At 37.4% G+C, this 22,470-nt stretch overlaps 1 protein-coding gene across 1 annotated transcript in view; it reads left to right on the forward strand.

Moving 5' to 3' along the window:
* LOC122804009 (high affinity cGMP-specific 3',5'-cyclic phosphodiesterase 9A-like) overlaps positions 1 to 22,470 on the forward strand; it is a 708,135-nt gene that overhangs the window by 420,927 nt on the left and 264,738 nt on the right. Inside the window, exon 8 of the mRNA XM_044073690.1 lies at positions 12,092 to 12,214. Within this exon, the coding sequence (XP_043929625.1) occupies positions 12,092 to 12,214 (123 nt within the window). The remainder of the gene's footprint in view (positions 1 to 12,091; positions 12,215 to 22,470) is intronic.

Genomic DNA, 22,470 nt, shown 5'->3' on the forward strand with positions numbered 1-22,470 from the left:
AATTTCTTCGAAACACCAGTCATTTCCAGATGTCTCCTAAGACCATTATGCAGGGGGGGCAAGCCCCCTGCACCACCCATGTGGAGGGGCTGTGCCTCCCACACCTCCTGCTAATTTTATATACTAACTCTGAGATTGCATTACAGTGAGAGAAGGGGTACATGTTCTGATCCCCATTGTAGTGCGAACTCCACTCTGAATTTCAAATTCCCATGAGTGAATGCACACTGGCATTCGCTCGTTTGTGAGTTCGGCAATTCCTAGTTCGTTAATACAAAATTTTGCAAACATCTTTTCACACAGCTGACCATTGCAAATGTGTACTTCAACATTGTAAAGGTTAACCATATATAATATTTTTATAGAGAGAGAGATACATAGATATTAATTCCATAATCACACAAACTTCCTGGAAAGGAAAAGATAAAAAACAAACAAACAAAAAATCATGATTTCCTGCTTCACTCTCTCTCTCTCTCTCTCTCTCTCTCTCTGACTCAATAAAGCAAAGCACAAAATCTGTAACAAACCAAGTTTTGGTGTACAAATTGCCAACAACATACGCATGTTATTCTTCTTCAGAGACGTTTTGCCTTGATATTCAAGTGACATGATTAATGGTAGTGTTAAAATCAGCCAATTGCAGTTAGACTGGATGAGTTAACACATAGCTCTCAATCGCTTGGTGCAAGAAATCTTGACAAACCCTAAAATAATGGAGGGAACAAAAGCCCAATGAGAAGGACAGATTTTAAATATTATATTGCTCTTCTAAACTTAGAAAGTTACTAGACTAACAGGTTATGTTAGGTTACATTTTCTGAAGGATATAAAATCTGAAACTGAAATATATGTCATCATTTAATGATTTCAATCCTGAGTGATTTGCATGAAAAACACATTTTATGAAGAATCGGCTAAAAATATGATGCGTAAATCTGGACAGTTGAGAGGTATGAGTTAACATAAGGTCAACTGTGTTGCTCAGCTTAAAAGCACTTGTAGCATTTTATTCAGTATTGCTTTATGAGGAAAATTGCCATGATCCTTTCAGTGCTAAATGGCATAACAAACAAACTACAAAATTTAGTAAGTGCATACCACTTGTACTCACTTTTTCTATAAATTACCAACATTGAGTGTAACAACACAAACATGGCTATGGATCTTAAAAGGTTTACAGGTCAACAACATAACTTAAAAGAGAAACAATTCCCATAGCAACAAATATGCAACCAGAACTTTCAATTATGATACTTAAAAGTAAAATATAAGTATAAAATGCAGAAATATAAAACTTTTAAATTGTTTTAGTCCTTTGCAAGAGGCAACTGTACCCATGCACCCTTGTTCTGCTGGGATGTGCTGCCTACCAGAAACTGAATATACTAACTCTGAGGTCACATTACCTCAAAGGTGCTAAAAATAGTTTGTTTTAAAAAAAATGATTTCCTTTACTCTAAGATGGTATAAAATTGGATTATAGTTGCAATATTAAGTAGAAGGGGATGGGAACATTACCCCTATTTCCAGTTGGGCGCAGTGTGGCTGTTCTGCATTTAAATGATTTTACTTGTATCTCCTTCATCTTTTAGTACAACTAAACAGTGGATTTGTATAAAGAATGCAATTGTTCTTTAATCTCTTTTTTAATTTCTCAATTTTGTCAAATGCCTAACATTACATAACACAAATCATCAGTCATAACATTGTGAATAAATAAAATAAACTGTACCTTTCATACGACATTCAATTACTTCAAGCGTGAATCAGCATTTTAGTTTAAACTATTATGATAACTTCATGATTTTAGATAACTATTTATATTTGTGGATGGCTGTAGTATACTCATTGTAGGTAGGTTGTGTCATAAGAAATGTACTATTCCTGCAAAACTGCAAATGACCCTGTCCTGCTTGACCCTTTGAATGTTTGTTTCTAACAGACATTAACTGTTTCTCAGTTGATGCTTAGATTTTTGAGAGATGTGAACTGTTTCTAAGTTGATGCCTTTCCATTTTCCTTCATGCTTAATTTGAAACAGAATTCATGGAAATATATTCTTAAAGATTATTCATGAGTAACTTCTTTTTTCTTTATTTTAGATGTAGTCAATTTTCTGACAAAAACTCCACATCTTGTCAGGTCCTCCTTAAAACGTCATAAAATTCTAAATGTTTTCTCCTTACACAATGCTGCTAATCAACTGAAAAAAAAACCTTGTTTGCCTTAATCACATAAGATGCTGGGAGAACAATGTCCCTTCCTTTTCATGTTCTTTGCTGTCTAGGTGTATACACAAGACAAGTCATTCATACTTTATGACTGCACACATTTGCATTTTACCCAGTGGCTTAAACAAATACTTATTGTGTTAGTAGATCAGCAAGTAACACATTTTGAAGTCTGGAAGATTAGAAGGCTGTAGGTTCTACCACAATAGAAGATACTTGGGTTCACATTTTCATGCTGACATTGCAGCGAAACAGAAGGGATGGGTGCTGTATTTCTGAGACATTGGCCTTCAGAATGTACATTAAACAGAGGTCTTAAAGGCATGAACTGATAATAGCTTAGGCAGTTGTTAATGATTACATAGCACTTACTGAGAAAGTAGTTGTGGCTTTATTAAATAAATGAAAAGTTATACATGTAAAAGCACTTCTTTTCATAGTAAAACAAGAAAAGAAGCACAAAGCCCTTTAAAAACTGAATAATTTAATAATAAAATAATAACAAAAAGGTAATTCACGTAACTCCATTACATAATGCACAACACAGAGAGAGTACCCCGCTTAAAGACTTAAATTCTCTGAAGAATCACCTCAAAGAAAGTTTGGTGTCACTGTTTTGAAAATCACAATTGATCAAGTAGTCCCAGCTATGTTTAGTTTCATAGAATGATTCAGCACCTTACAACTATATTCACCTTTTGTCCCTTGCTTTTATTACTGTTAACTAACATTGTTTCAGTTGATTTTCCCTATTCTCTCCCTTGACTTCTTTCTCCCTTTCTCTGCCCGCTACTCTTTTGCTAATATTTATTCTGTACTGCAAACTGGCTGAACCAATTCTAGTATCTTTTTTCTACATATATTCTTTGCTAAAGCATTTCCTTTACTAATTCATCCTGTTGTATATGCACATTGCTCTCTTACATTCATCATGTTATAGTGTTTAATTTGTTTTCTGTGTCAATAGACTTTGCTCTGTTACCTTCTGGCCCAGGTTACCTGGAAAGGGTCTTTGGATCAGTGTACCTATCCTGTTATCAAATCTCTAAATAAATAAAGTTAATTTTAGAAACATTCACTTTTCTATTATACTTTGTATCCTTCTCTTTAACAGTAATTTCCTTTGTGTGTTTTAACCATATTTTTGATAACTAATCATTCATTTCCTTAATTGCTTACGTAGCATCCCTTTATTTATTCTAAAAGCATTATTCACTTTCCTTTCTATACAACAAATTTAGTCCCCTATTTTCATCCACTGATACATGAAAGAGGGCATGCTTTATTAAATTGTCAAATCATTCCTCAGTGTACCATAAATGCTATTAGGATAAGAGAAATGAAAGAAAGCATTTATATTATGACACTGAACAATCACATTTCAATCATACTAAAGAAAATAAAGCAAAAAAATAAATAAATTGTATTAAATCTATTGACCAAACTACAGTCAATATGTTTTTCATGTATCATGCTATCTTTATTGTCTCATACTTTTTATTGAAGACATTTGAATACATTTTCTTCCAAATTATCCATAAACACTGCATTACTAACCTGTCTATAAATCCCTGCATTTTGTTATGTAATCTCTTATATAGCCCATACGTCACTTGGTTTATATTTAATCTTGTCATGTTTTTGCTGTGAGGTAATTGTTACCAAATCCCAAAAATCCTTTAATTTTCTGGTACCTCAAAAATGCATCCTCAATAGTTTCTTCTTTTCATCCCAAAACTGAGTATTTTGTTTCCGTTTACATCTTGTATTTTGTCAGATTTTACTGGATGCCTTTCATATATGCTTCAATCTCTGTCTGAATCCCCTTCCTCACTTTTCTTTTTGTTGCATTCATCATGCCATTGTAAAGCTCTCATCCTGGAGCTATTTCTCTTAATGCCTATCTGATTGTCATAGTACCACTTTCTTACAGTATTTTATACAAGCCTTCCTTTGTTTCTCCTCTTCTTTATTGTCTGTTTTCAGTTTTGCTAACACATACCAATAGCTCATATGAAATAATTGCCAGTGTGAGTATTTCTTGTTTTGTGTTTTAATGACATGAAACAACTTAAAGATGTTCCTAGATTACTTGCCTCTTCTCTTTTGTAAAGAATATCCTCTCAGTGGGATTGAATATACAGCCCCACATAGCTGAAATGAATATTCCCATCAGCTCAGTTTCCAGTATTTCAAACATGGGGTATGCCCTCCATTACATATCTAGTTTCTAGTATATTACTGCAATAGTCTTAATTTTCTCCAGGCTATCTCCATTCTGAAATACTCATTCTGTGGATCCATGCTACACCTCTAACTTCCTGTTGTGATTATCTATAATATATGTATCTGATTCATAAAGGATAAGGGCATTACACAGCCCAAATTAGTATGGATAGTAGCAATACATAAGGTGTTGGTGATTCAGAGACATGACACAGTCATGCAAGGGTCAAAATAAAATAGCATACAGAGCATGCTAATGAGTGCATAATGCCATGAAAATTAGGAAAACATACAAATGAGCTACATAGTGTGGGAAAATGATAAAAATCCAGAATGGTGGACTGATTTGTAACATATAAAATGGCTCACTGTGCTGTGTCAAACCATTTTTTACACTGAGAATCAGGGTGCTTGTGCAGGGAGTGATATTTGCAGTATCTGCAGCTGTAGCTTTGCAGCATATGTTACCAGACACTTTTGGAGAGAGAGAGAGAGAGAGAGAGAGAGAGAGAGAGTGCCTAGCAGGTTGAAAATTGCATTCACCTGTATCAATGCAGGAGATGCAGACTGTGCCTAACATACCACCAACTCACTAACCAGCAGATTGTGGACTGTTTCCATGTGGACAAGGAGACTACATCAGACCTTTCTGATCTCTGTTGCCCAGCAGTGGAATCCAGGACGATGTGTAGTATGCCCATTTCTGCGGATACTAAGGTATGTATACCTATAATAATCTTAGCTGCAGGGACCTTTCAATACTTTAGTGGAGAGCATTGGGGATATCTCAGGTGTCAGCCTTGTGAATCTTGAACCAGACTTTCATATTATGCCACAGCATGTGGAGAAGTATATCTTGTTCTTAAGAATTGCAAAAGTGAAAACCAACACTGTGTAAATGATTTATAACATTGCTTGCTTTCCTGAAGTCCTTGGAACCATTAGTTGTATAAACATTGCTGTCAATACCCCACCTGGTCCAGAGGGGAGGGACTATGACTCATCAATTGGAAGGGCTTCAACTCCCTTAACTGTCAGTCAGTCTTAATGCACAGAAACTTATTGATAATATGTCCATGCACCACCCAAGCAGTTCCTGTGATTCTCACATCTGGCACGTCTGACATATACCAAAAAAAATCTTGCAAGGGGATTTCCCACAAGTTCATCTAGTTGGTAGGTGTACATACAGGCTAGATAGATCTTAAATCTATAGGTAGCATGAAAGCATGCAGCAATCCAACTATATTATGTTTACTGCATGTTGCAGATGATTTCCCACATGCCTTACAGCCCTAGTTGATGACAACCATCTATATCCCCAAGACCATTCAGGAAATTACCTACAATGAAGAACATACCGAAACATATAATGTAATGGATCAGGTGTACAGCCTACCCAAGGTGGACTTCCATTGCCCAGATACATCAGGATGTGCAATGGAATACAGTCCTGAAATCTTCAACAAGATTTGTGCTGCATGTGTAATGCTGCTTAACATGGCATTGTGCAAATAGCTAGAGCAGCAGGTTCACATCTTGGCAGGACCTGCTATACCAGATGCATCAGCAGTAGAATGGAAGGTGGAGGTTCAGGAGAGGAAAACACTGTAGCAGTACCACAGCTGAGGCAGAGGCAGGTGAAATGCCCATAACACTGGCAAAGAGGAGGTGTATTGCCAAGCAACACAGAAGAAAATGATGCATGCATTATCCTGTCCAGGCTATACAGGCAGTGCATAGACTGGCCATGATGTCCATTAGGCATGACCATACACATGCAAATTAGGGTGGTGGTACAGCAATGTCATCATCATTTGCACAGGTGATGAAGCGGGGGACACAGTGGCAGATGACTCCAACACTGTTGAATGAGTAGATTGATAGGAATGGGAAAAGAGTTACAGATGTCTGCAAACATTTAGAATGGGGTAGGACAATGGAAGGTGAAAATAGCAACCACGAATTCTTGTGGGTTATGGAGAGTCAGGACCACACCCATCAGTGCTAGATCAAATTGCCATGATGCAGGCAGTGGTCATGCCAGCTAGTTTGGCTTGCAGTGACAGAGCTTGAAGTGTACCATGGAAGGAAAGGAAAATATTTACAGGACTGCGAGTGTTTACCTTGAAGGGGCATACAGTGTACTAATCCTAATGGAAGGTGTTACCCACAGAGTGGTCATTGATCATCAGTAGGGGTGGCAGCCTGTGTGGCCATAGGTAACTGGAAAGTAGTAGAACTATGTGAATGTGTACACGTGGACAAATGAGGTATCCTATCCTAGTTGTGTAGCCAGAGGAGTATCAGCAGGAGAAATCTGGACAATGCCCATGACTGATTGATGCAGACTTTGTGTCCAGAGGTGGGTATGCCACCTTGTCTCCACTGGTCTCAAAAACCTGACTTTAATCAGTCTGTATCCAATATCCCTGCATCCTGACCTTCCTATTGACATCGAAATCATGGCTTTGCAGATGGAATTGAAGCCAATTTCACTGCCTGTCATGAAGGTATCAATGGAGGCATCATTTTCCACCAGTAACTTCTGTAGCATTATCTGCTCCCTGCATGTATATTCCATATAACTGTGCACTTAGTGCACATTGTCCTGGAAACCATAGAGAGCATCGGTCATCACCACAGTGCTGTGGGAAACAAACAGTTGTACCTGGAACATTGACCTGCACATCCACTGATTGAAGGCATGTTTTGCAGACATTTCAGGAATGATCCATCATCTCTGCTTCCTATACACACTTTAGATATGTGTACATGTCAATTATTGTGTGCACTGGGAAAACAGATGAAGTCTGCAGGGTACTTTCAGTTAGAAGATGTCTGCCATACCCAGGTGAGGCTGGTGCCCAGCCTGTACCTCTACAAGGGCCTCTGCTATGGTGGATGTGGGTGACCTTACCCACAGACAGTACCACTGTCTCATTAGATTATGCCACTTTCGTGTTACTATCATTGTCAACCACAAGTGCCCTGTGCTACTTGCATATTTCTATCATTGATAGCCACAGGTGTCCCGCTAATTCCTGCCCTATAATGTCTTGTGCTGGAATCTCCACCACTGGAACACATGAACACATGCTCATGTATAACAACTCTGTAATCTTCTTGCATGCACAATACTATACAAGTAAATGCAGTTCTAGCATAAATTGACATACAAACCATGCTATAACAGTTGTTGCACTTGCAGACCAGAGATAGCTGGGAAGACAGATATAGAGTTGGTCCTTAGTCATACCTTCCCTTCAAACGTAGTGCAGTGTGCGATACTGTGTTGTAATAGACATCACTAATGCAGTGCATCCCCAGCTGACACACTGGTGGGTCATGCCAGCTCAGCATCCACATCCAAGCCACACCTACAGTAGGTATGACAGACCACTCTTGTGGTTCAAAAGTGATTCCAAAAACAATTCAACCTGATTTAGATGCTTTATTTTTGGTAGCCCATCACCTGTAATCCCATGCCTTTTTCTTTCCATAGAATGTAATTTCAACAACCCTTCATCAACACTGTTGAAGAGACCTATTCTGGCCACGTACAATATTCAGATCCTGTACCACTCCCTGCCAAATATGGACCGGATGCTGCATGTCATGGTGCTGTCCATCCCCTCATTATCCCCTAAATGTGGTGCATATGCCAGATGCTATGTGGGGTGGGTGCACAAGCAGTGCCCATGGAGGAATCTCAGGTATGAGATGTCTGTCATATACTGGTGAAGCTGTGTGTTCATTCTGTGCTTTTTCAGAAGCCTCTCTAATGAGGGATATGGGCGACCCTCTCCCTGTAGTGTTGAAAGCAGTGCCACTGTGTTATCAGACAACGCCACTTGCATATTGCCATCATAGACAGCCACAGCTACCCAACCAATGTCATACCTATGTTGCCATATTGTGTGTGAATCCCCAGCAGTGGAACAAAACCAACAGTGGCATGCATATAGATACACATGAATATATTGCTATATCATATGTTGACAGATATACCTTATCATGCAGGTTGTGGTTGCAGACTAGAGGTGCCTGGAAGGGCAGATGTGCATGTTGGGCTTGGTCAAGCCATCCTTTATTTTTTAAACACCTTTATTGAATTATCACTTGTGACACAGGCAAATTTACATTTATATAAAAGTAATCAAACTGTGTTAACAAGTTCACATTTACAAACATTATACTTCACATATATTGCTATATATCATATAACCTAAGTAACATTACATAAATTATTCAGTTCCTGCCCCCTTTTTTTAAACAAGAAACATCTTTGTTAAATCATCACTTGTGACATAAGCAAATATACATTTATATAGATGAAAACAAACCACACCAACATAATCCCAGTTACAAGCATTTTACATCACAAACCATACTGACACACTCCCAGTTGCAAACATTTTACATCACTTATAATCTACCCAATCATTTTCATTCAAACATTACATAGCTCATTTAAGTCCTGCCTTCTTTTAAACCTCATTCCTCTTCTGTATCTATTGTTCCCACAATTCCCATTTTTTTCCTGTATAGTTTGCTCCTACCCTTTTTTAAAGATCTCAGTTCCAGTTGTTTTTATCTCTGTTACTATATTCACTACTTCTAATATAGCTAGTTTAGATTTTGATTTCTATTTTCTAGTAATTCCTTTTTTGGCAGCCACCATAATTAGACACAGCAAGGCCTTACCATGTCTAGACAATTCTAATTCTGTATCATTAGTCAAAAAAAAAAAAAAAAACATCTACTTCATCACACCAATCCTCCCATCCAGCATCTCTGACCGTGCATCACATAGGGAATACTAAGACCACCAACCCACCGCACTCCCAAAAAATGTGTTCCCAAGTATCTCTTTCTTCTCCATCAGACCTCCAACATTTGCTGTCTACCTGAGGAAAAATCCCCTGGAGTCTACTCTGGGTATAAAAATATCTATGTAAACATTTCCAAGCAAAATTCCTAAATCTTCTAGATTTAGTTGTATATTTGGGAGCCATACCTATATCCTCCCATTGTTTCTTTGTGAATTGCTTGCCCTGTCTCTCTTCCTAATCCTTTCTAACCTCCTCTAATTGATTCTTATAATTATCATGCAATATTTTATATGCTCTGCTAATTATTCCTTTTTTAAGGGCAACTTCTGTTCTAGATTCTACTAAAACTTTACCAGTGCTGGTCTTTCATTTAGGACCCCCCAATTTCTTTCTCTTTGCCTATACTATATCACTCCTTGATAGGGAAGGCCATCTCTTATGTGCAGTCCAAATAAATTCTTGGCCTTTTCCCATTCTATTACCCTTCCCTCTCTAGTTATTTGATCCCAATACCTTGGTTCCTTTGCCAGTTTTCTCCAATAAATTCCATTCCCCTCTTGCCTATTGTCTGTATCCCTAATTTCAGCCATCCCTATCAGCAGAATTTCCTTTCTCCATTCCCATGAGGGCTTAAATCCATCCCTTATCTTATGCAGTGGAGTATGCTATAATGTGCTATAAATGACATTTGTAACCTGGTGTTTCCTCTGCTGAGACACTGGTGATTAATGTCTGCCTGATAACCACAGCTAAGTCACTTTCAGGTATGAGAAGCCACTGTCCCTAGCAAGCAAAGGAAACCAAAAACTCCTCAACCTCAAACAACCCCTTCTCTGCTGGTGTTCCTTCCCCACTGATTGTCATACGTGCCACAACATCCCATGCATTTTCCTTTGCATAGAGTATCATATTGGTAACCCTTCATTACACCTATTGTGATGACCACACACAACATTTCCATACTACAGTAGTCCCTGCCAAACCTAGTCCTGATAATGCTTATCTGCAGCATCTTTACCCAGGAGGTGCATGCAATCTATGTATGGAAGGCCTGCAGTAGCATTTCATTGTCCTGGCTAGTGAAATTTTCAAAGTGTTGCCTCCTTCAGATGGCCATGCAAGTATCTGCACACCTGAAGACAACATTTGTCAGTCAGTGGGTATGCATGCTATGCCCTGGGTTGTACACAAATATGCCCATAGCTTACGTCCTTCATGCACCTCATTACCAGCTGCAGCAAGTGGTTTGGACTGCCTAACCCTTCATTTATGTACTGTACCCAGGTCTCAACATATGGTATGGAACCCCTCCCTCCTTGCAGCATGTCCTTCTCACAGTTTACTATGGTCCCAGTTTAAACCCCTAGTCACAGGTACATGGCACAGTGTCATGCTAATGGCATGGGTTTGCATTTCATATACATGCTTGCATGTACTATATGTAGCTGTGGGGAATGTCTTTGCATTCAAGTATTTAAGCATCATGATTTGTGATGTTTTCTTTTTCTGTAAAACTGATGTCATTGCTTAGGTATGCTGTGCTGCACAGTACATCACCTGTACAGAGATGTTGAGTGTTTGCTTATTATCTTAGGTGTGGTGTGCTCACAGTTGTAACCCCATAAATATGTGACTCCTGTGCACACATAATTCCATGATTCACATGGACACCTAACGGTAGATTTCAATATATACCGATTCTCCTGGGAGTTTGACCACATCTGTGAACTGTGTAGGCCTCTCATGTGCATTTTATATTGTATACTAGTCCTATATAGTACCATTCTAACCCTATTTTTGGCAACTTATTACTGACTTCACATCCCCAGTTTCCCCTTGGTTCCTTTTTTTCAGGACAGCTGCTCTGGGGACATCCCAGTGATAAGAAGACCTCATGGTCATTGGTCTGGGGAATGGAACAGAAAGGTTGTGATTGTCATACTGCAGCCAAGCTGGGATTTTCTTGAGTAGTCCTGCCCCATATATGAAAATATCACTTATAGGCTACAGCCTCCAATTAGGCATGATTTAAAAGTGTTCCCACCTCCACCCTAAGTGTAAATGTTAACTAAACCTTTCTATATGCTAGTCCCTGACTTCTGTTCTGCATCCTGATCTCCATTGGGCTGTAAGGAATATCCTGCCATGAACCCACCCCCAACTGAAGAACAGTGAACAGGCAGAGCTTCATCATTTAGTCCCATTGTAAAACCTCAATCTGTCATTAAAATATTGTTACTTAGCCATGAATATAAGAAGTGGGCTGTGTCATTTGTTGGAATAAGCTATGTTACAGTTAACTTCTAGGGATGTTGGGATATGCAGGTGGGTACCATGTGGATGGCATTAACTACTAGAGTGCTTACTCTGGCACGTGATTTTATGTTGGCTGCATTGGATGCATGTGGTCACAATTCTAATAGCTGAGATAAAAATTTTAAGTGGGGACTCAGATATGTTGGTAAAATGTTCCTGCGCATGCTATGTATTCTGGATGTAAGTTTTTTGTTTTTATTTTCAGCAGTGCTGCTTTGCATTATGTTATGCTTCATACAATCTACTTTAATGAATTTCTTTTAAAAAAAGTGTACTAGACCCTCAATACCTATATTTATTGGTAGATGAAACAGTTGTAAGCTGTATGACTTACTTAAGATCATGTGGGCAGGATTTATCAATGTAATCCTTTAAACATGTACTGCTAACTACTTGTCTGGCTTGTCTCCTCATACATTTGTACCAGTGGTGACCCTACTTATGGATAATTGTCTGTTGTCTCTAATTTACTTAATACAGATATATGGTTTGATCTGGTTAACAGAACTGTACAGCAAGATGGAAATCATTGACATCCTAACCATGCTGACATCAGCAATTTGTCATGATCTCGATCATACAGGTTACAACAATGCATATCAGGTTAGATAAATTGATTTTTATTTTATTTTTTATCTTCGGTGTATGAGCTTGACTGCATTAATGAAGACTATGACAAAGAAATACAACACTGCATGAATGCTACTCTTTGTATTGTCTATTCCAAGAAACCATGCCTGGAATTCTTAAACCATATTTACAAATATAATATTGCAAATGCAACAGTATTATATTTCTCCTAAGAATAAGCATAGTTATGTCTTTTTAATGCTTTTGTTGTTTATTTATCACTAGTGCCACTGTACTTGCTGCTTTGTAGCTTGAGCATTATCAGTCAAAACTGTTGTGCAGGTAAAGACTGTGCTAGAATTTGTTTTATGGAACAGCTATTTATTTATTTGGTAACCAAGTGAGGACATTGACTAACATGCATCCTTTCACCTCTGTGATCCCACTGTGTTAGCTGTGGAAAATACTACATTACCTACACCCCAGCCATGGATTATTGCTTAAATATAATATTATCAGTATTTGCTAAGATCTCAAACCCAATATTGAATTGCCCGTGCAGAAAACATGAATACGCACACTTAACAAATCTGAAGAGAGAGAGAGAGAGACAGACAGAGGGTGTGTGTGTGATGTAGATGAGTTGTGATGCTACAAGACAAGTTAGATAATGGAGTTGAAAAGGATGGATAGGAGAAAGTATTGCATTTATCTTTGTCTTGTGAGTCAGATGGTAGCTGAAAATAGTATGTCAGGAATTAGTTATTTCTGTGTATGTGTGGTGTGTGAGTGTCTGTGTATGTTTTTATATACACACATATATATATATATATATATATATATATATATATATATATATACATACATTTATATTTATGGGTCTACTGCAGTGGACCAATGTTTCACTTACCCAACTTCAACTTGGCAGAGACGAAACCACCGACAACTTCAGAAGACCGACACCCAGCACACTGACTTTTCACATGAGATAAGTAACCGCTTGGCCATCCTGAAAAAATAAAACTAAATGAAACAAAGCTAAACCCACCAATATGGGGGTCTTTGCCCCCCACACCCCCTAACTAAATATACCAACTCCAAGATTGCACTACTGTGGGGGCTAAGGGGCAAAGTTCAACAGGATGGTCAACCGGTTACGCATTGTACCGTGATCTCTACAGTACTTCGAGTTCATATCAGCGAATGCACAGTGCATTTGTGATATGAACTTTTGAACACAGAGACGTTCAGCAAAACGGAAACTCAAACATCCATCTTTTGAGTTTTCCATCTGTAGAGCATCTCCGTTTGCTATTTTTATAGTAAACCATATATATATATATATATATATATATATATATATATATATATATATATATATATAAACACACACACACACAGAAGCATAAATCTAAACATTAGTCACTTTTATTCACAGATGGCCTCTGTACCCATTAATTACAGCCAAAAAATAAGAGAGACATAAGTCAAAAAAGCAGCATCAGTGACCAAGTAGCACCTTTGGTAGTTGCCTATATCTAGCGCTGGCCATGATTGTATACTGCAAGCGATCTAGGTCCCACAGAGGACCATTGTCCCACAGACTTACTGGCATTTAGCTGCCATATTTTTACACTGCAAAAAGATTGTCCACCATATCAAGTTAACTTGTAGCCACTCCCACAGTTGGTCATTCATACAAACACATTAAGTGACACATAGCAGCAATGTTGTTACAGCAAGGATTTATACCATATCCATATAATCATTTCCACGTAGAATCACTCACATACAACCAAATGAAGACACTGACTGGTGTTTGGTACTAATGTTGTAGCCTGTGTATCACAGCAAGGAAGCCAGTTCCACAGAGATGTCCTCATACTGACAGTCACCCACATTCACAGAAATGTATACAAATCCACACACACCCATATGCAGCCACAGTGCAAACCCATATAGCCACATTCATAAACACATGCAAACCCAGAAAGAGATGCACATGCAGATATACACAGCCATTCAACCCAGACTTGAATGCCCCCAGCTACATACACAAACATGCAAACCCACTGCGCCACAAGCCTTATACAGTTAGGTTAGAGGGGAAAAAGTGACAATGTACTGGCACTCACTGGCATGAAATGTGATACAGAAAAAAGGTGGTTGTTACATACTAAAGTATCAAAGCTCTCAACCTTTCATCCCAAAGGTGTGGAAAACTGCTTCTTATAATGCAGAACAAACAGGCAAAACATGGAACACTTGCTAACAGCTTTGACTAGGAAGCTCCCACAGCATGGTTAAATAACTGTTTCATTATTCTTAGAAAATGTTCTGTGAATTAGTTGATATGGTTTAGTTTTGTTTATCATGTTTTTTCATAAAAAAGTTAATAAGAGTGACAGTGCACTGTCAGCTGTCCCTGATTTTACCCTGTCCCTCATAAAACATTTGCTTTTCAGACAAATTACTTATGATAACTGTCAGCCAGTAATGACAGACATTAAAGTTTCAGGCTTCATATTGTTCATAAAGTGCATATTGAAACAAAACCTGTTTTCCTATTAGCTGTAACTGTTGGGGGAAAACTGGAAATGGAAACTAAAGAAATATTGAAACTGATCAAGTCCTTCTTTATTTTTGCTTGAAGCAGACCTGAAAGATAGCAGTTTTATGATGACGTCCACTGCATTCTCTCATTCCCTCTTGTTCAGTAAACAATTACAAAATAAAGGGAGTATGGAAATAGAATGCAAGATAAGCTGCAACCAATCATGTTCATTTTTATATTTTTTGCATGAAGCGGGCATAAACACTGTAGCATCACAGTGACATTCACTCTGTTCCCTGCAGCTTTGCAAAAAAAAAAAATGGAATGGCAGAGGGCATCAAGATTATCCTGTCAATGTCGTTAGTTTCACAAAGCTGGTACTGTTGAATTCCTCTATGTCCTTCCTCTCCAAAGTAGCAAGTTAGCCAATGGACCTTGTGGCCATAAGTGTTATGGGTGCTTAATGTGGGCTATGTATGTATATGCATGTGCGCACACTGATATTTGTGTGTATGCGTGTGTGTCATAATAGATAAGCATCACCTTCATGGGTAGTTTTTCTACTTTCCATGCAGTGAGAGCCGGGGCAGGCTTTGGATCCTCTGACTCTGACCTGAATGAAGTGTGTATCTGAAAATGAACAAATGATTCTTTACTTGCATGTCAACTATAACATGATTGTCATTTATGAAACCAAGCAGTTCAATGATAGCATCCTCCTCGGTGGATGCGTTATCCTCGGAAGTAATGGATAAGCTTTCAGTCAGTTGTACATCCTTTTGTCACCTAGAGAATGAGGTCTAGTAGCAGTAGAAAACATTGATTTGGTTTTACTAATATTCAGTAAGAGTAACACAACTTAGTCAATTGTTCTAAGGGGAAAAAAACTGCAGCTTTATATCAAGTAGATTTTTGACTCTTCTATAAGTAGAACAGTCCAATTATTAACATACTGCATCATTTTAGCATTAAAACAGCGAAGTTCCATATCAGTGACAAAAAACATAAACAGACGCAGACTAAGAACTGATCATTGTGGAACTCAGCTAAGACCAGTTATGGCACAGAGATGGCATTAACTCATTTGATAAACCGGTTTCTCTCAGCTAAGTTACTTTCAAACCGCCTATTGTAGCTGAATAACGATCTTAAGGAGTTTGATATGATTTACTGTATCAAACTCCATGGAGATGCTCAGGAACAAACAGCCACTGACTTTGCCAAGGTCTATTTCTGAGTTAACACGGTCAATAATTCCCAAGGGACTAATGTTAGTATCATGACCTGGCCTAAAATCATACTGTGTAAAGAAACATGATTATTAATAAGTGTTGCAGTTATTGTAAACAGATTTTCTATGATTCCAGACAGAAGAGAGAGAATAGCAAAGGGGCAATAATTGTTAAGGACCAAGATGACTGTTTTCTTATTGATCGGCAATGACCTTCCTTAACTGAGCAATTAAAAATGGCACTTGCAAGAATTTAAAAAAATTCAGATTGAAATCAACCAATAGATATTAAACCTGACTTTAGCTGGTGAAGAAAGTTTTATAAAAAGTAAAAAGGAAGAAAGGATAGTCAAGATAATGTAGGGTGCAAAGCTTGACATGCTTATTACTTGAAATAACTTTAATAACACAGTCATGAAAGTATGAAGCAAACTTAATTGTAGTCTCATCACTGATGAAATAGGAAAATGGAGCAGGGGATGGTCTTTGATCAGGGTTAATGAATTAGTCAGTAGTATTCCAGTATTTGACTTAACACATTGTTCCAGAATTAAGCAGTAGTACACCAGAATATCTCTGGAATTTGATTTAACTCAGTGTTCCAGAATTAATCAGTGCTACTCCAGACTTTCTCTTGAATCTGATTTAACCCTTCGTGCCATATCTATCTAAATCTGTCTGTATAGATACACACACACACACACACACACACAAACACACACACACACACACACACACACACACACACACACACACACACACACACACATGAAGTTTAGAAATACATATGCAGATATGTATGTATGTAAGATTTATGTCAGTTCAAGTATCAGTAAGTAGAACACTTCTATTCTGAACCAGAAAACACATGGGCCCTGGGATTCACTGACAATCGTGTACATCCTGCGCTAAGCCTATATGATCAAAATGTGTTAACGTGATGAGCAGCAGCATCCATTGCATGTTTGTTACTCACTAAACATGCATGTTTATCAGCACCTTTTCATGACTAGTCGAAGGGTTGGTGGCCATGAAAATGTGCAGGGAAGCTCAAGCACACAAAGGCAAATGTAGTAAGTGAGCATGCACCGACAGCTTTTACAAAGTAAGACACATTGATTTAAATATTTATGATGCAGGGAAAGTTAAATGGGGAGAATGTACACAAAATACAATGGGATGATTGCAGAAATAAGTAAGAGGAGAGGGTAAATGGGGGAAAATGTATTCAGAGAATGCAGTCAAAATGTACTTACGTCACTAAGAACATGTTTTAACATAAATGCTTCCATATTGATGTAATAGTAATTAATCTTGTTCACAATTCTTAACCCATGCACATCATAATAAAAAAGACATACTAACAAAGGATGTGAGAGGGACATAGCAACAATGTAACAAAGGCCAGTAAATGTGATATAAATATTAATAAAATGCCAAGTTGAGATACTGTAGCAAGGATAGTAGACACATTACTGGATAGTTACACAGACTGCACTTATTGCATATGCCACATGTATACAGGGAATTTATTTGTGCTAACCAACTTCATTTTTGTATTCTCTACTTCATCATGTACAAACAAGAAGAAATGAACCATGCAGCTGTTGTGTCATGCACTTTAGAAAGGGATATGTTACTGCCATTTGTCATTTGTAACAATAAAAAGGGTATATATTACCTTTAAATATGCATGAGACAAGCATGTGTTGTATATTCAAGTAACCACTAAACAGTAGTATAATAACACTCAAAATACATAAATGACAAATGACAACTCAGATTTGATGACATGTCACTATTTTAAGGTCTTAAGTCATAATGGCCTATATCTACTACATCATTATATTGGGCATGCTGACAAGGAATTACAGTAATAAATGAAAAAAAAAAAGAAACTGCCATAACAGCCGCCATCATAGTTTCAGATCTTGCAGCATGCCATTCAGTAAGAAATGTTATGTAAGCCTTCATGTCCTATAAAGTTCTACGGAGGGACACAACTGAGTCTAAGGAGTAATGGCTAGATTTGAACTGACTGCGTAAGATCACAAGGTGCAGAACATTGCCTGAATTGCAAACACCACATGAGATGTTGGTTTACGGTTGTGGCAGTGTACATTTGAATGGATGACATCACCATTGTTTAATAAGGTGATGTTTCTACTAAAAAGGAAAGAAAGAGGTGGAATAGCCCAATACCACTGCACAGTTAAACATCTTGTACACATGTTAAGCCTTTTCTAGACAGCATGACAGAGAAACACACACTTGCAGTAGTCAATCATTGCTGGATTCAAACCTCCTACCTACCTAGTTACACAGTCTAGAGAGCACAGTATTAACAGTCAGTGCCACAGGATAAGTCGTACTGGGACTGTGAGATAGTGCAGTTTTGAAAGCATGATGTAATCAATGTGTTTCCAAAACTGGGTTTGACCTGGGGGGTACTAGAAATGTATAGGGTAGCCATCTGCCAGTGAAAATATGTTTCCTAAGTGGAATGTTACTTAACAGGTCTTGTCACAGACTCAATTGTACATGACAGCACACAAAATCACACTATTTAAACAATGTTGGATTTCAACCACCTACCTGTCTAGTTACAGTACCTAGAGAACAGAACTGCAGTTACCACACAGAAATCTGACTTTAAAGATGTAAAAATGCATATTTGTAAATATTAACACATTAGTGTTTTGAAGATCAGCTAGTGTACATCACAGGTTTTGTGGCAAATGCATGTATCTGGATAGGTAGATGTAACAGAATTATGCTTGAAATTATATACTGCTCTGATAACTTCTATACATTGTGTTACTGTGAGTGACATGTACCTGTTTTGCAATATGGTATTTAACTGATGATCACAATTGTAAAACAGTGGATTGTCAAGCAAATACTAAACAGCAAACCAATAAAGGATAAAAACTAATAAAACAACCCACAGATTGAATGATGATTCTGATAAAGTCCAATTCATCGGGATGAAAGCTCTAAAATTAAAGTATTTTCATAGTGTTGTTGACTAGTGTGTCTGTTCTACTTCATGCCATGGGTTGTTGTTGGATTGTCATGATTGTATACATATAGTAATCATTTATTGTGTCACTGTCAGTTGTATTGGCTCATGCTTGGACAAGGTGCATTAACAATGCAAACAGGCACTTCCAAAATATGACAGTGCACTGCTGAATAACACTGATGGATTATGTGTGAAAAGGCTACACATCTTTGAAACAAAGTTGAAAGTGTAACCATTGGAGTGTTGACATATATTAAAAGACTGAATTAAATGAGTCAACATCACTGTGATATCCAGATAATTTAGTTTCAAAATTCCATTTACACATACAGAAGTAATACAACCTACTTACACAATTCTTTGTTGTAATTTTTTTAACTCTCTTCCTGAAGCGTACCACTGGCAGTCTCATTTGCACAGCTGATGGCAAGATATTACAGCATGCATAATCATATCTTGAGACGTAGAACGTAGAATGGGAATTAATAGTATATGGTGCTCCATTTTAACCTTCATGAAAATAAGTAGTATGCGCATACAACCATGTCTTAACTGGTTGGAATACAGAACAGTTATGTTTTATGGTCATATTTCATGTATTGAGATTTACACATTTGTCATGACAGTTGTAGTCTTTCACTCCTTAATATGTATGATACAGGTATATTCTGAAACTCATGGGGGGCCAAGCATGTTATTGCTTGTGTAAACATGGCTTATGGAAGCAGTATGAATCAAGGTTTATTTGATGACACAGAAGTGGTGGGAAGAGGGGGATAGTTGGAGACAGGGACACACATACAATATACTAAGAGATTAGTTTATGGTTCATTTCTGCACATAGTTATGTTTTATTGTGTTATCCAGCATTTTCTGACCTATATATATTTACAAAAATGAATCTATGGCTTTTCCTAATGACTTCAATTTTCAGTGATTCTCAAGATATTCTCAAGGGTAGGGAAGACAACAACAAACATTAACATGCAGAAATGTGTACATCCTTTGAAACACTCTATACTTCAGATGTATTGCTGTGTACAATAAAGTGTTTCCAATATGTGTGAAGATGGTGTAGGAGAGGGGAGGTATGATGAGGACATAAGGAGGATGCTGTTGTTTGATAACATCTGCAACACACACAAACATACTATTAATTTCTGAAAAAAATAAATAACTGCATGACATCCATATTAATATCTGAAAAAATTAAATAAATGTATGACATACATCTGGATTTGAACCCTTGTCAGCATTAAATTCAAGTGTACAGTCAGGATGACTACCTTAACTCAACAGATATATACTCACAACTTTTTAAGTTTAACTGACACATTTGAAAGTACACTGACAACAGATTGAAGCAAGGAAAAATGGCGGCATCAGGTGGCATCACAGTAAGGACAGGTGTAACATCCCCTAAGATGTATATGACATCTAGCAGCCTAATATATATTTTACACATTCTGTATCACAGTAGTACTATTGGTCTGTATTTATATGGCACAGAGGGTTTAAGCAAATTTGCATAATGTAAACCATACTTTCTCAACAGTCATTAAAATCTTCAGCTTTTCCCATAAGACATGAAATAACATTTACCATCACTCATCATTGGTTTGCGATGCCAAGCTTCGTGCAAAAGCTGAGGACACTAAATGGAAAGAGAGATGGGAAGACAGGAATAGAGACATAAGGAAGAGATTTGCTTATAGTCTATTTCAGCACATCTTTGTATTGTGTTGCTCTTAGCTTTGTCATCATAATTATTCAGGCAAGATCTGTACAAAACAGTATTCCCAAAAGGGATCAAGCACGTTGTGTAGCCAACACTTACAAAGGAGTCATGCCAAACATTCAGTAACAACTGGGCACATATGTTGATTTGAACCTTGACATTATTCCAAAACAAATCTACAGACCTGAGTAATATCAAACCACACCACATTGGAGCTCCTACTTCTCAAAGTTTAAATGTATTTATTATTTATTTATTTATTTGTCATTTGTTAGCTGGGTTAGTCCACTATGCCAAAGGCCTATTTTCAGTAGAGACCTAAGGAGAAAAGCTCCAAAATATCACAAAAATTACATACATTCTCGATTACACCAGTAGAAATTGCATAAATTCAAGACTGTACAATTTGAACAATTGACAATTACATGGAATGAGTATACAAGATAAAATTGAAAATTATACAGAATAGAGATAGACTTGAGTAAGTAACACAAGATAAACTACTTAAGTAAGTCTAGAGTGAAATAAGTTAATATCTATGTTAGCATTATATTATATCATATTGCATAAAGACTAAATAGGCAACATAGCACAGAGGTGTTGCTATTTACATGAATCTATGTACAATGAAGCAGCTGATAGCTTCTCATCAACATGATAGAGTTTTTTTCTCTATTTACCTATGAGATATAGGTTTTAGTGAAGGGAGTAAGACAATCTGACAACATACTTCATTGCATTCATGACATTTCTAAAAATCCCATAATGTGTACATTACATCCAGTAGCATAATGAATATGAAACAGTAAAAAAGTGATGATACAGAAGTGTTAACAGAGACAGACAATGAATGTTATATTTTTCTGAGCCATTTGTTCACATCTTTGTGGTTTGTTACTGTTATGCTTTTCCTGATTAGTCATCTGTTTAGCTATGTGCAATCAAGTGTTTCCAACAGGGAGCAAGCAGGGGTCAAAAAATAGAAACATGGTTAAGATATAAGCAGGAGAATAGTGGGTTAATAAGATTTATAGACAATTATTTCAAACATAATAGTAATATAAATAGAATATTAAACATGGTTTTCACATACTTCTGTATTAGAACCCTTGACATTTTGCCAAAAGCATTTTACAGATATGTGAATTATGTCAACACACCAAACAATACATGATAATTCACAACCTTAATTAAAAAAAAACAATGTGGGTAAGAAGGGAGATTGAAGGCATCAGGCTTCATCCCAGTGCTAACAATTCTAACATTACATAAGGTGTACATTACAGCCAGCAACATAATAAATGATCCAATGCAGAACAGAAATGGGTTTCTTAAGGTGTTATATTTCATGATTTACACATTTGTTTTGAAGCCAGGATTTTTTGGGCAGCATGCTTCCTGACAATATTTGCAACTGGAACATCCTGTGTGGTGTACATTCAACTCTTCAGCCTGTTTAAGAGAAGATTAGCTTGACTGTATGTAGCAAGGCTAAACACAGTAACACAAATGATACCAGAGTAATGTGGCTAAAGCAAAAACTCACAAGATTTTACTATAAGCTGTGAACTTCCATTTCCCCATATTACCCCCACATTCCTCACATTGTGCTGCTTGGGGACAGGCATTACACAGATGCTGAGGAGTCAGACATATGACACAGAAGGGGGATGAGACATAGGGGGAGATGGAGGTAGGGATCAAGTAGATTATGACAGAAGCAGGATAACTGTGGCTCAAA

Source organism: Protopterus annectens, chromosome 6.part0 (genome assembly GCF_019279795.1).
Source record: "Protopterus annectens isolate FY-2018-M chromosome 6.part0, PAN1.0, whole genome shotgun sequence".
Lineage (NCBI taxonomy): Eukaryota > Metazoa > Chordata > Ceratodontiformes > Protopteridae > Protopterus > Protopterus annectens.